The sequence below is a fragment of the Phodopus roborovskii genome, unplaced genomic scaffold, assembly GCF_943737965.1.
Source record: "Phodopus roborovskii unplaced genomic scaffold, PHOROB, whole genome shotgun sequence".
Classification (NCBI taxonomy): Eukaryota; Metazoa; Chordata; class Mammalia; order Rodentia; family Cricetidae; genus Phodopus; species Phodopus roborovskii.
In genome coordinates, this window is record NW_026126639.1 from 4120153 (window position 1) to 4133720 (window position 13568).

General features: G+C 41.9%; 2 protein-coding genes across 3 annotated transcripts in view; one reads left to right on the top strand and one right to left on the bottom strand.

The window, feature by feature from the left end:
• The first annotated feature begins 7985 nt into the window (after positions 1-7985).
• Positions 7986-9088, top strand: Etfrf1 (electron transfer flavoprotein regulatory factor 1). The gene is made up of 2 exons (XM_051173313.1): positions 7986-8083; positions 8162-9088. The coding sequence occupies exons 1-2, from the start codon at positions 8033-8035 to the stop codon at positions 8375-8377; spliced, it is 267 nt and encodes an 88-aa protein (XP_051029270.1). The 5' UTR covers positions 7986-8032; the 3' UTR covers positions 8378-9088.
• Positions 9089-9268: 180 nt separating this feature from the next.
• Kras (KRAS proto-oncogene, GTPase) overlaps positions 9269-13568 on the bottom strand; it is a 28771-nt gene continuing 24471 nt past the window's right edge. The window contains exon 4 of one of the 2 annotated variants that reach the window (XM_051173321.1): positions 9269-13470. In XM_051173321.1, coding sequence (XP_051029278.1) covers positions 13354-13470 — 117 coding nt within the window. In that variant the 3' untranslated portion in view covers positions 9269-13353. The remainder of the gene's footprint in view (positions 13471-13568) is intronic. The other variant, XM_051173320.1, reaches the window with a different exon arrangement.

Sequence of the window (13568 nt, forward strand, 5' to 3'; positions counted from 1 at the left end):
AGACATAGGCGTAGTGTGTCCCTTAGGCAACTTCAATTTCTACCCTGTACAAACAAAAGCAGAAAACCACAAGCATTGTGCTGCCTTGCAGGTCTGTAACTACATTCTAGTTTTATCTGAAATAAATAAAAGGAAGGTCTAACCCAACATAGTCTACAGTGGAAGTACAAACTGAAGTCACAGATCCAGGTGCAGGTAGAAACTAAAGTGTGTCCTTTTCAAACTAGAAATATCATCAAATGTGAGACACATCTGTAATTGTGGAGAATTATCCCATGATTTAAATAACACTATTATCTGAAAGGTGAGCTTACTAAATTCTATAAACTATAACTAGACAATTACTTAAAAACTCCATAGGAAGTTTATTTGTACAACACATCCATAAAACTGTTTTGAAAACATGATTTCTACGTACCTTTTTCGGTTTGGGACCCTAAAGAGTTGGAAAACAAAAACATTGACAAGTTTTAAAAATAATTCAGATACTTTCAACAAGCACCACATAAAACATAAATTAGGAGAAGCTGGCAAGGACCCAAGGGAAGGCTCTTTGTACCTTCTTTGCAAGTTTCCTGTGACTCTTCAGTTACTTTAAACTAAAGAGATGCTGTAAAAAGATTGACGGCTTTTCTGGGGAGGCCAGCAGTTTTGTTTTTTTTTTTTTTTTTTTTTTAAAGCCTGCCAATAAATGGTAAAATGAAGACTGTCCAGCCATGTTTTAAGTCCATCTGCTCATTGTGAAAAGCACAGTATTTCAATACTGATTTACAATTGCAAGTATTTCTCGGTAATACTTTTTGTAAACTCCTGAGCAGTCCTGTGTGTCCATCGGCCTCCTGGTGAAGAATTTGTAAGGGACTGTGTGAGTCTGGGTTACCCATTTTGCGCATCTGAAGAGGTATAGGTAGCACTGGTTCAGCCAGAAGAGCATCGTTATGATACGCAAATGCTGCAATCAGCACACACTCAACGACATCTTCCCGAAAGGTGCGCGCCCTTCAGGAATTAGCTCCGTACATACTTCCGGGTGATCTACAGGCCAGGCACAGTAAAGTCTAGCTAGAGCGAGAGAGAGGAGCAATGGAGGCTATGCTCTCGTGATTTTTCCAACCCCCCCCCTGGTTATACTATTTCCTATCACAGTGGTTAACACGCTTCCATTAGAAACAAACACCCTACGGCAGACTGTATTAACATCCCTGCGCTACTCTCAAGTAGCCACTCTTAAAGGGGCTGGGCACATTTTCAGCTTTCATTAGTGCTTCTAACACGAAGCGGGTTTGAGAAAACTCCCGCCCTTGTCCTTCACGTGGACACAAAAGCAATCAAGTAGCAAAACTGTTCTCAAAACTTGAGCAGTGAAGGCTGCCACTGCCTTTTGAAGGATGAGGTTTTTTTTTTTTTTTTTTTTTTTTTTTTTTTTTGAGAAATCGGTACTCCTGGACTTACAGTGGATGTAGTTGCTCTCCTTCCTGTATTATAATTCCTTATATCAAGGAGTTGTGTTGTGGAATATTATTTTAAGGTGTGTGACTTTTGTTTATGCTGCATTTGTTTGACTCAGTAAAACTGTGATTCTTGGCCTGTCTAAAACACCTGATGGTCCTAATGAAGAGATGAATGGTCATTAGCAAGGCGGGAGGAAGGATAGGCGGGGCTGGCGGGCAGAGAGGATAAATAGAAGCAGAAACTAGGAGGACAAGGGAGGCGGACATCAGGGGCAGCCACCCAGCCAGCCAAAGAGTATACAGAAGTAACAACGATAAAGCCCAGGGAGAAAAGGCTGATGGGTTAATTTAAGAAAAGCTGCCCCGACAAGCCAAGCCAAGGCCGGGCATTAACTGAGAATAAGCCTCTGTGCGTGATTTATTTGGGAACCCCGGGTAGTGGGCCCCTTAAAAAGTCCAAAGAGTAAAGCATCCCACAACAGGGTCGAATTATGTCTTTTCAAATTCACATACTAAAAAATCTTAACTTCTTGTGTGCCAGCATTTGACCCACGTAGAAAAAGGGTCAGTGATGATCAATTAAGATGACCCCATATTGGAATTGGGTGGGCCTCTGGATCAATATGGCTGGTACCCATGTACAAGGAGAAATCTTGAATTCAGACCCTCATAAAGAGAGCAATCATCACATGAAAAAAAAATGAGGTTACATTGCTACACCCCAAGGAACTGTTAGAAGTAGAAAGATCTGGATAAACCCTTCCAGCCTGACGCTCCAACCTCAGATGTTCAGTCTCCTGAACGGTGAGGCAGACAGTTTCTTCTGTTTAAGCCACTGTGTTTATGGCACCGTGTTCCCTGGGAACCCCGTGAGACAGTAGATTTGAAGTCATGGCTTTCTGGAAACTACATTTTAAGCAAATCACCCACATGGCTTGGAAGTAAAACCTGGGAAAAAAAATACAAACGAGGCTTAAGACCCATTGGGGTCTTGCCAGGGGAGTTCTCCACTACCATTTCTTCCCACCAGTTACAGAAAACTCCATATTTATACTTTAAAAGATGTTGAAAAGTACCACTGCTTCAGGCACACCAGCTGTTACCATGGTAAAGCCGGGGCAGTTACTGTTTAATTTGCCTGTAGCGGGAGGGCGGGCATACGCATTGTCTTTTACATCCAGCCAGCCGCCATAAAGAATGTACTCTGAATTTCCGTTACAAAATTCGTTTTTGCATTCTCCAAGTCCAGGGAGCGAGATAACAGACGGCCCTTGCTGGAGAATGGGAAGCAATAGGCGTCGTCAGTCCCGCGTGGTCCGTGTCCTTGGTGCACACGGGGTTGGGACCATTTCTGACGGGTTGCAGCCAGCCTAAGGGTAGGACGTGGGCCCGGGAAGTTGCTCCCCCCGTCAGCCGGCGCCTGCAGCGGAAGCGTGCGGCGGAATCCGCGCCGGCCCTCCTTCCTTCCCGTCTCCCTCGCCTGCCCGGCTTACCATGAGACGACGAGGACCTACGCGCAGGGAGGGAAGAAGTCTGAACTCAGCGGCGCCTGGACGCTCGCGGTTGTCACGGCGACAGGCCACGCCCACTCGCCAACCCCAGCGCTCTGCAAGGTGCGCCCGCGCAGTCGCACTGCAGCCTTCCGGTGGGAGTCCTGGCCTTGTCCTGGACTGGTGGTCCGAGCCCCAGACCACTTCCGCAGCAAGCCCCGCCCCTCGTCACGGGCAGGGCCGCCCACTTCCGCCTGGCGCCCCGCCCTCAGCCCCGCAGGGCTCCCTGCCCCGCCCACTTCCGCCTGGCGCCCCGCCCCTCCCAGGCTGCAGCCAGCATTTATGGCTGCGGTGCGGCGGAGCGCTGAGCGCGGCGGCCTGAGCGGTTCGTGTCCCGGATCCGGGGCCGCGGGTGGTGAAGTATGCTTCAGGAGCGGGCTGTGGGCGGGGAGCGCTTTGTTGTCACGCCGGATCCCTGGAACTCGTGGGCATCCTCCTCCTCCCGAGAGCTGGGCTGCTCCCTCGCCTCTGCGCGCCCGCCCGGCGAGCCCGCGCCTGGGTGAAGCCCTAGGCTCCGGGCGGTCGCCAGGAGGTCACTTGGCCATTTAGGCCAGGCAGATGGGCTCCTAGAGGAGGCTCGTTACCTAGAGGTTAGAAGGAGTGCAGACTCTTCACTGATCGTGGTGGTTCCGTTTCCATGCAGAAATTCGCCCCTTTCCCAAAGGGCTGCCCACACGAGAGTTGAAAGTGACTTGAATTAACTCCCAGGCAAACTGTTCCAGCGGAGTCGGCCAAGGTCCAGCCAGCACTTATTGTCCCAAGGTCAACGATTCCGTTGTACTATTTATTGTAGCAGTCTTCAGATTTTGAGCCCCTCTCCATGAGGAGAAGTGGCATTTTGCACCAACAGGAAGGTAGAGGCAGCCTAGTCAGTTCTTTATCCCAACCCCAGCTTAAGACCCGTCTAACCTGTTAAACACAAGATGAAGTAATTTCCCGAGCCTAAATTCCAATTTAATGTCTCTCCCTTCCTTACACGTTCACTAAAAGTTCTGTTCAGAAGTCGTACTGGCAGCTAGTTTTCTAAGTTAAAGTTACTGGTTGAGGAACTGTTATGTATGACCTTACTGCCCTCTGAACCTTGGTAATGAGATTAAAAACTCACCATCCACTGTCCTCCCTTGAGAATGATGGTGTTAAACAAACTATAATTTGCTGTCAAATTATATCTATGTACATTTGATTTTAAACCACATAGTTTTAATAGTCATTCTTCAACAAGAAATCAATGGCCATGACCCCGTCCCCTGCAAAAAAATTTCAAACACTCCAGTTGTTAATATTGTGGGTTAAACACTGGTTTCATTGCCTTCCAGAATTCCACTAAATCTTCAGGAAAAAATAAATTTAAAAAAGGGGAGATGATGATAGCAGTCAGGCTTTAGAAGCTGGAGAGCATGGTTTAGCACCCTAGAAAACCTAAGTAGAATTAATTAGGGTCTGCCCACCTTAACACTAAACCCAAACTAAACAATTCAGCACGGTATTTGTATTTCTTTAAGTCAGGGTGTCCCACGTAACTTCATAGCTCTCCTTGGAGTCTTTCCCTGCCTCTACCTCCACCCAGCTCAGCACAATTTTGGTTGAATATGATGCTTCTGATTTCAAGAATCTCCCATTTTCTGCAAGGTAGTTGTAAAAGAGTCCTTAATTAATCTTTAAAAAAAAAAAATCTACTTTGAATTGTTTTTTTTTTTTCTTTCATTTTTCCTGAATAATCCAGTCCAAAGGTTGTTAGGTGGCACTAAGCAGTCAGCAGCCAAAAAAAGGACAAAATGACTGGCTCTTTTAAAAATGAATGTATAATTAAATACAGATTATATCTAGTCACCTATAAGAGTCAAAACTTATAGTTAGGTTAGTTAGGTTTTCTAGATATGCAGAGATATATTTCAAATGGGTAAATATTCTTCAGACCTTTCAAAGACCTACAGAATATGTCATTTAAAATGATTTAGGGTTTTTCATGACAGTGAGACACAACTGCTCCTGGCAACACCAATTACTTCAGAGAGGAAGATGGACATTGAAGGAACTTGTTATGGGGTTTGCCTTTGACATGAAATGCTCTTGCCTGGATTGTTTGTATGCTGTCTAAACTGGATGTGCAGGACCCAGAACAAGGTGACTGCCGAATTTGCCAAAACACGATGGGTTCCTGCTTCATGGAAAAGTCTGCCTGACATTCTGCAAGACACACAAAACAATCACAAACTGCCACTACAGGCAGATAGCTTAAAATTCCTGCTTTGATGAGAAGTCTGCCAGACACACTATGGCCTATGGGCCAAAGATGGATGCTCTAGCGTTACAAAGAAACTTTTGGGTGACTGATCAGGCAGTGAGATGTCTCTGTCAATTCTAGAGTTTACATGTTATCCTTCTGTGGTCTTTGATGGAGTTGAGGACAGTTATGGTTTCATTACTTATGATAAAAGATAATTTACATATACGACTTTAGACTCACAAAGATAGATGATAGAATATTTCCTAAGTCTTGCTAAACATTAATGGACTAAATATTGTAACTATAGTTCTTGCTTAATTGTTTTGTTATATATAATTTGACTATATTAAAGTTAAAACCTTATTTAGACATAAAAAAGGAATTGATGGGGATGTTCCTTCTGTATATATGCTTCTCTTACTGGTTAATGAATAAAACCCTGATTGGCCAGGCAGGAAGATAGGCAGGGCTAGGAGACAAGGAGAAGGCAGAGGTGGAGTCGCCATGTGAGCCAAGAGAGGATGGGGGTCAGGTGTTCTCCGGTAAGATAAGACCACCTACAAATACTTAGATGAATAGAAATGGGTTAATAACTATGACAGAGCTAGCCAATAAGAAGCTCTAGTCACTGGCCAACAGTTTCATAATTAATATAGCATCCGTGTGTTCATTTGGGGCTGCCGGACCAGAACACTAATGCTTAAGTGGGGTCCCTTAAGAATTCAAAAGGAGGGGAGCAGGCCTCGGGGAAGAGTGGCTTGTGCACAAGAGCAGAGTAGCAGTAGAGGACACAGCCCAGACAGAGGCAGGACACGGTGATACAGTGAGCTTCCAGGGCCAGGGAGGGGGCAGGAAGAGTGTGCCAGACGGTGACAGCGGCGAGAATTTGGTTACAGTAGGAGGATAATGGGGGCCAGCTTGTTCACTGTTGGATGCAAGTGTTGGAATTAGTGACAGTAAGCTAAAATGAAAGTAAATCCTGTACTGTGGGGATTAAATGTTACCAGGTTATATAAACATCAATATAAAAACCATACACACGCATATCGCACAAGTGCACGCCCTTACTCAGGACATAAGAGGCCCAAACAGAGTCCCCATTGTAGTGACGTCATGTACAGACTGGGAAGATAGGATGTGCCAGGCTTTCTCTGTTAAGATAAGCCCAAGTAGAAATACATAGATTAATAGTTACTGGTTAATCATTAAGACAGAGCTAGGCAGGAAGAAGCCCTAGACATCACCCAAAAGCTTTATAATTAATACAGCGTCTGTGTGGTTATTGGGGGTGTAAGGAGTTTGGTTTTTCCGCCTGCTGCCGCTGGTCTTATCCCGCCGCCGCGCCAGCCCCAAATAACACACAGAGACTCTGTATTTGATATAATCCTGATGGCCTGATACTAGTTTCTTATCGGCTAGCTATATCTTAATTATTAACCCATTTCTATGTATTTCCACGTGGTCTTACCGAGAGCAGAGGAATGGCGGTTCTTTTCTCTCCAGACACTCCATCTTGACCCCTCCTCTACTTCCTCTCTCCTCCTTGTCTCCTAGTCCCTCCTAACTTGCTTTCCTATTGGCCAGCAGTGCTTTATTCATTAACCAGTATGAGAAACATATACAGAATGACATCTCCCATCAGGGGGGGCTAAAGCAGCAGCAGGACCAGGCTGGATAGAAAACTCCAGCAACAGGAGTCAAACAACCCTTTCACAGGGGTTGCCTAAAACCATCTGCTTATCAGAAATCTACATTACAATTCCTAAGAGGGTCAAAATTAGTTGTGAAGTAGCAACAAAAACAATTTTATGGTTGGGGTCGCCACGGCATGAGGAGCTGTATTAAAGGGTCACAACGTTAGGAAGGTTGAGAACCACTGCTGTAGTTAGTTCATTTGCTTCCTAAACTATCCCATCCATGTGGTGGTTTCTAAGTCCATTTGCCACTACATGAACTAGGTTCCTGGAAGAAATTATTTTGCAGTGGAGAATACTGGCAAGCACCTTACTCAGCCATAACAAACACAATGGAATTGTGCCTGGCTGATAAAGATGCAATGTAAAGGGTTAGAAATGGGAATATATTTACGCTTGGTCTAATGAGGCCTTTGCCAAGCTCCTCTCCTTGGCAGCTCGAGCCACCTAAGCATAAGAAGCATGGCCCACATCATAGATGCTGCACCTGCTCCCTGTGGAACCCTTTCCAAATGCTTTGTTTACCCTCTATCCATTCTTGTTAAATGCCAACCCTTTTGATCTCCCAAACCAGTTTCTTTTAGTTTTTAACTTGCCTCTGAGAACACCTTTCCAGATTTGTACTCTTAGTGTCTCCCAAGTAATGAAGCCTAGCCTCGTGGGCGGGGTAGACAGTGTTCCTTTTGGTAAGGAAGCAGAATTAAGAGTGCCTAGATTATAAAAGCTCTTAGCACAAATCACCATTCTTGGGGATAGGTCTCAGTGGGTAAAGCACTCACACAAGCAAGATGATCTGTGTAGACTTGGGTCTGTAATCCCAGTGTGCCTGCAGGCAGATGGGAGGGAGAGGCAGGGATCCCTGAAGGGCAGGGCTAGCTGTTCAAAGACCACTTCTAATAAGGTTATGGAAAAGAAGTGAACAACTGCCCTGAGGTAACGGCCTGGACATGCACACCGGCAAGTGCACACAGCACTCAAAGATGAAAAACACGCTTACCATTTCCCAATATGTAAGATCTGTGATTAAGATTACATAGCAGTTATCTGAAAAGAAAAATCTCCCTTTTCTTTAGGTATGTTATATATAAAAGTGGATTAATTCCATGTGAAATGAAAATGGCCAATTCTTTACGAGGAGAAGTACTGGCTCTTTATAAAAATGTAAGTAATTATGCTGCCTACTTTACAAATGTTACTATATGACATGGATTGCTTAGAGACGCATCTTTCTCTTTAAAGCTGCTGTATCTTGGACGGGACTATCCAAAAGGAGCAGACTATTTTAAACGGCGTTTGAAGAATGTTTTCCTTAAAAACAAGGATGTGAAGGACCCAGAGAAGATCAAAGAGCTTATTGCACGGGGAGAATTTGTGATGAAGGAGCTAGAGGCCTTATACTTCCTCAGGAAATACAGAGCCATGAAACAACGTTATTATTCGGATACCAACAATTAACCAGTCTTTGCCACCAGTGCCTGGCTGACAAGCAATATACCAGCTATTATAAAATAATCCAATTTACAATGGCTAGATAAATGTTTAAAAAACCAGAGTTGCCATACTGTACTAAAATGCATTTCCACCTCATTGATACTGTGAGCTTTACTCATAATCCATTATGCTCAAATTTTATTAATATAGTAACTTTAGCAAATTTCATGAGAATACAATTTTGGAAGAAAACACACCTAATTTTCTAATATGCTATGGGCAATTATTCTTAGTCTATTTTTCCATTTACTGGTGAGACTAATTAGCAAATGGTGTCTGACAGGGTTACCCTTTAGCTTGTGAGCCTTGTTTCCCCTTCATCCGGTGTACACAAGTGCATACTCAAGGCTCTCTACAAATACCTCCTCAAAATGATTTGAATGCCATTATCAAAATAAGCCCTACGAACGTGACTTTGACTGTCATTATGTAGCCATCATTTCCATTATTCTTTGTGCTGCCAGCTCCCTTAATTTCTAAATCAGTTGTCCTGCTTGGACTAGCTTTCATGAGGGGTGGTGATGCTGTTTCCATCATTAAAGCAGGTATACTTTGTCTAGCCGTGACAACTAATGTGGAATGAACCTAGCAGTCAGAACTGCAAGTTAATGCAAAAACTTAAAACATTTATGTAATATTCTTAGCAACTTTATAAATAAAGAACTTTCCAACTTAGAGCTGCAAAAAGTGCCTACTTAAAGAATTCCATATCCGCTCCCTGTCAGATGATGCAAATTTCCATCAAGAAACAGCCATTGTCTGGACTGAGGTGTAGCTCAGCGTGGATGCCTGCCTAATGAATGTGAGTATCGGGACTTGAGCCTCAAGCACAATTAAAAATGATGAGTTACACACTTCATAGTCACCGTAACTATTTTATTACATTACAATGATTAGGAGCAGTACAGTTCATGACAAAAATATTACAAATTTCAGATCACTTCACAGCACATACTCCTATAAACATTTAAAAGTTAATTTTAATTAAAAGAGTGGTCATTTTTAAATTTAATGTTTGATATGACCAACATTCCCTAGGTCAGCACAACCAAAGGATGGAAAACAACTGGATCACACTGCATATGTCCCACACACACACACAAAAGAAAATAAGAAAGAATGGGAGAAAAGCACAATGTACAAAATGTGCATGTTTCAGTTACACTATACAAAAATAGTTAAAATACATCCCAGGTAAACATGTTACATTAAGAAATAGCACTAGTAAGAAATTGGCACTGAAATAAAAATGCATAAGTGTTCCCAACACGAAGACATGGACAGTGGAGTTGGGGGCCTGGAGGTAATCAGCACACGGCCCACTCAGCTGGCTGGGGGTGGCTGGGTCTAAAACTGACATTCCTGTAGAGTACTTTTCCCAAATTCATCTACAATGCCTACCATCCCAAACAGGCACTTCAAACTGTTAAACTAAACCACAAATCTGAATCTAACTAATAACTATTCTTTGAAAATGAATGTACTTTAGAAATAATCTTCATGTTTGACAACTACTGGGTGTATCTGTTCAATTTTTTTTTCAGAGCAGAATTCATGCTACCCAGTATTATACAGAAATTAGTAGTATAAATTCACCTTTAAAGTAACTTTGTCTTAAAATATGACTACACAATTATCAACAGATCACTACTTTTTAACAAATGGAGTTTGAATTTTTATTGCCTACAACCCTCCCCTCCTAAATATGTATTTTTTGGGGGAAAATGGAAAATCAGTGGAATACAAAATGAGATGAATTTGTGCAAACTGTAACTTTTGACATGCCTCACAGAACTTAAGACAAAATTGTGCAATGGTGACAAGGGTCTTAATAACCTAAAAAAGTTAGGATCTAGATTCCTATGCAGTGTGACTCAGTCAATAGAGCCTAGAATTCCTGACTGAAGATTATTTACCAAATTGTATTTTGCTGCTATATTCTTCTCACAAACATGTCAATACCTATGACTATGATTTAGCACTGGTTTTCAACTTCAACAGGACTTAAGGCTAAAGTAACTGTATAACATTTACTTGTTGCTAGGACTTCTTCCCTTCTTAAAAAAAAAAAAAAAAAACTCTACAAAACCTTTTTGTTAACAAAAGGATAACAATTCAAAATTACATAATAGTAATTACCATTACCTCAACACCTGCCCAGACCCATTATAAAAACTGAACTGCGTCCAATACTATCTGATTATGTACTGCAGCTCCTGCAGTCCACCTGTGCTATATAGAAGCAAACAGTAAGTGTTACTAATTGTGTTAAGATTTACTATCCGGGCAGTGGTGGCTTTAGTCCCAGCACTCGGGAGGCCGAGGCAGGTGGATCTCTTGAGTTCAAGGCCAGCCTGGTCTACAGAGCCAGTTCCAGGACAGCCAGGACTGCAGAGGAACTCTTAGATGCCCTCTACCACCACCCAAAAGACTTAACATCCACAGACAGATTGTTCTATAAATATGCATAGTTTAGAACATTTCAGAAATCATACTGATTTTGTTTACTTTCCTGCAAATAAACTCAGGTTCCTGTTTACTTGTACCCAAATAAAAACTATTTTAGAAGTTGGTATTTACTTTTTGGAAGTTTTTAAAAATTATTTAGATAAGGTGAAAACTAGATTAGGGAATGTCTATTCCTTTAGAAGAATACAAAGTAGCTGATGAAAGAGTTGCATTGGAATCACACCAAACAATTCTTGCTGAATTGAGGGAAAACTGTAAGAGATCAAACCCCTCTCTGCAAAACCATGCATTCCATTCTTTCTAGGTCATGTGCCATATGCCTTACTAAAGTCTTACAGGCCATGCTACACACCGCCAGCAAAGATTGTGTCCCTTTTTTGGGAATTATCACATCACATCTCCAGTGGCTTGTGTGGTGCCTAGCATAAGACAAGCACTGAATAAATGCTGAGTAAATAAATTCTGACTTTAAAAATGAGTTTCATGATTGAAACTGTAAAGTGTTTTTCATTGTTATTTTTATTAAACAATGTGGAATCCATCACTACCCAGGATCACACCTAGATGATGACCAAGCTTTTCTTCCATAGACAGTGTTTTCTCTGTGCACACTAAATCTGAAATTCCTACTTAGCTGCAGGCATGAAGTCCAAAGGATCAAGATCAAATTTCTGTAGTGGCCACCTGAAAACCAGCTATTAGTTCAAATCCCACTATGGCTTCTGTTGGATTATTATTTTAAGCCCTGGGGAAGAAAGTCACAGGCAACTTTGTTGTACCCTCCGTAGCGGGCAAATTTCATGTGTTTGTTCACTGCAGAAATAATACTTGAAGTGGGAGACGTTACAGAAGTAAAAGAAAACGACACTAAGTTAGGGGTATGTTAGAAGGTAGCCCTGCAACTGCAGAATGGATAGTGACATACAAACGAACTCTTGCACAATTTGCCAAGACAATCCGTGTAAAAAAGTTACAGATTGTGCTGAGCGTGACTACCTGGTGTAGCAGTGTGTAAACGGTCTGTAAACCACATGGCTGAGAAGAGTCTCTGAGATGATTTCACATCAAGTGATATGCCTAAAGTCAGGTTTCCAAAAGACAGACATCCAGTCCTCATAGTCCAGTGGATTTTAATCACTTCAGACATTTGAAGGAATGCATTAGGTGGATTGAAGGGATTGTTTTTGCTGTTAACTTATCTATTCTTAAAGCACTAGATATTTCTAAATACATATCAGGTTTGGGGAGTCCTTAGAAATGTTTGTTCAGAGTTCAGAGACTAGTCAAACATGCACTGTAAAGATTTACTCTCTTTGTAGCCTCCTACCCCAAAAATCTCAACCTTGAAGCTAACATTGAAATTTTATTATCTTAAACAAAGAAATATTGATTTGTCAGCAGGACTGCTACATGGTGAGAATGCATTGTACTGAGCTGTCCAAACTTTCCTTGTCCTCCATTTCCACCCACATGGAATGTGGCAGCACTTAAACCTGGTAACAATCATCACAGGGTCATCAGGGCCCAGCGTGCAAGTTTGACTTCAGCACCTGCTAAGCTGTAACTGTCTCAAGTCATCTTCAGTTTCCCAACCAGACTTAAAACTACTTCCAAGGACATACGTTCAAAAAAAAAACCTTAAAAGTTAAGCTAAGAACACTCTGACACAGGGGTATTATACTATGAGAATTTTTTATATATGTTAAAAATTTTTAATTATTACAAAAATTTAGTAGCATGTAAATATGGCCCAACGGTTACTATTTCTTAGTGGGTCTGCCTTACTAGGAAAAGCTATTTGGAATCTTACAGTAATTTATCCAACACAGAATGGACTTTTATTCACTATTTTCCATTGGCTTTTTTCCCCCCATTTTTCCCTTTTCTAGAAAAAATATACTATTCTGGGGAGTGACCATGACTAATAGCAGTGGAAAGCAGGAGAAAGCCTTTGTGAACAGTCTAACTATATTTAGGAAGGTTGACAAACTCGAGGACATGCTAGAAGTGAACCAAAGGGAAGCCCATAAATCTATTCTTCAGTCTTAGTAAAACCAACCACAAGGTCTCAAATGGAGCTGTAATTACTAACTAAGTCACCGAATGACTAGGTGCCACAGAGCAGGAATGGTTCAAAAGCTTCATTACTTGGGCTCACACAATGCTCACAGCTGCTCAGAGAATTAGCCTGGAATCAACTGCATGCACCAAATCCCAGGGCCGAGCCCCAGGCCTCCAGTCTCTCCCAGAGGCACTGCTAGTTTAGTCCAAACCCAGGGAGTACTGGCACTCAGAGAAAAGAGTTTCCACTGTCACTTTAAAATAAGATTTAAGATAAAAGCTGACAGTTTGCACGAACAGAAAAAAAAAAAAATTAGGTAATGCTAAAACAAATGCTAATAATTTAGTGTAATGTACAAAAATTACCACTTTTACTTAAGTATGCCTTAAGAAAAAAGTACAAATTGTATTTACATAATTATACACTTTGTCTTTGACTTCTTTTTCTTCTTTTTACCATCTTTGCTCATCTTTTCTTTATGTTTTCGAATTTCTCGGACTAATGTATAGAAGGCATCATCAACACCCTGAAATATATAAAAAAGAATTAAATGTTAATGCATATGATGGTCTGAGGTACCCAGTGATAGACTTTCATTGCTAATGGAAACTTTAGTATGGACAA

Excerpts from the sequence above, each read along its gene's own strand:
- Etfrf1 (XM_051173313.1), top strand. The coding sequence starts at position 8,033 with ATGAAAATGGCCAATTCTTTACGAGGAGAAGTACTGGCTCTTTATAAA. Across the intron at positions 8,084-8,161 it reads TACTGGCTCTTTATAAAAAT|CTGCTGTATCTTGGACGGGA; the intron begins GTAAGTAATTAT and ends TTCTCTTTAAAG.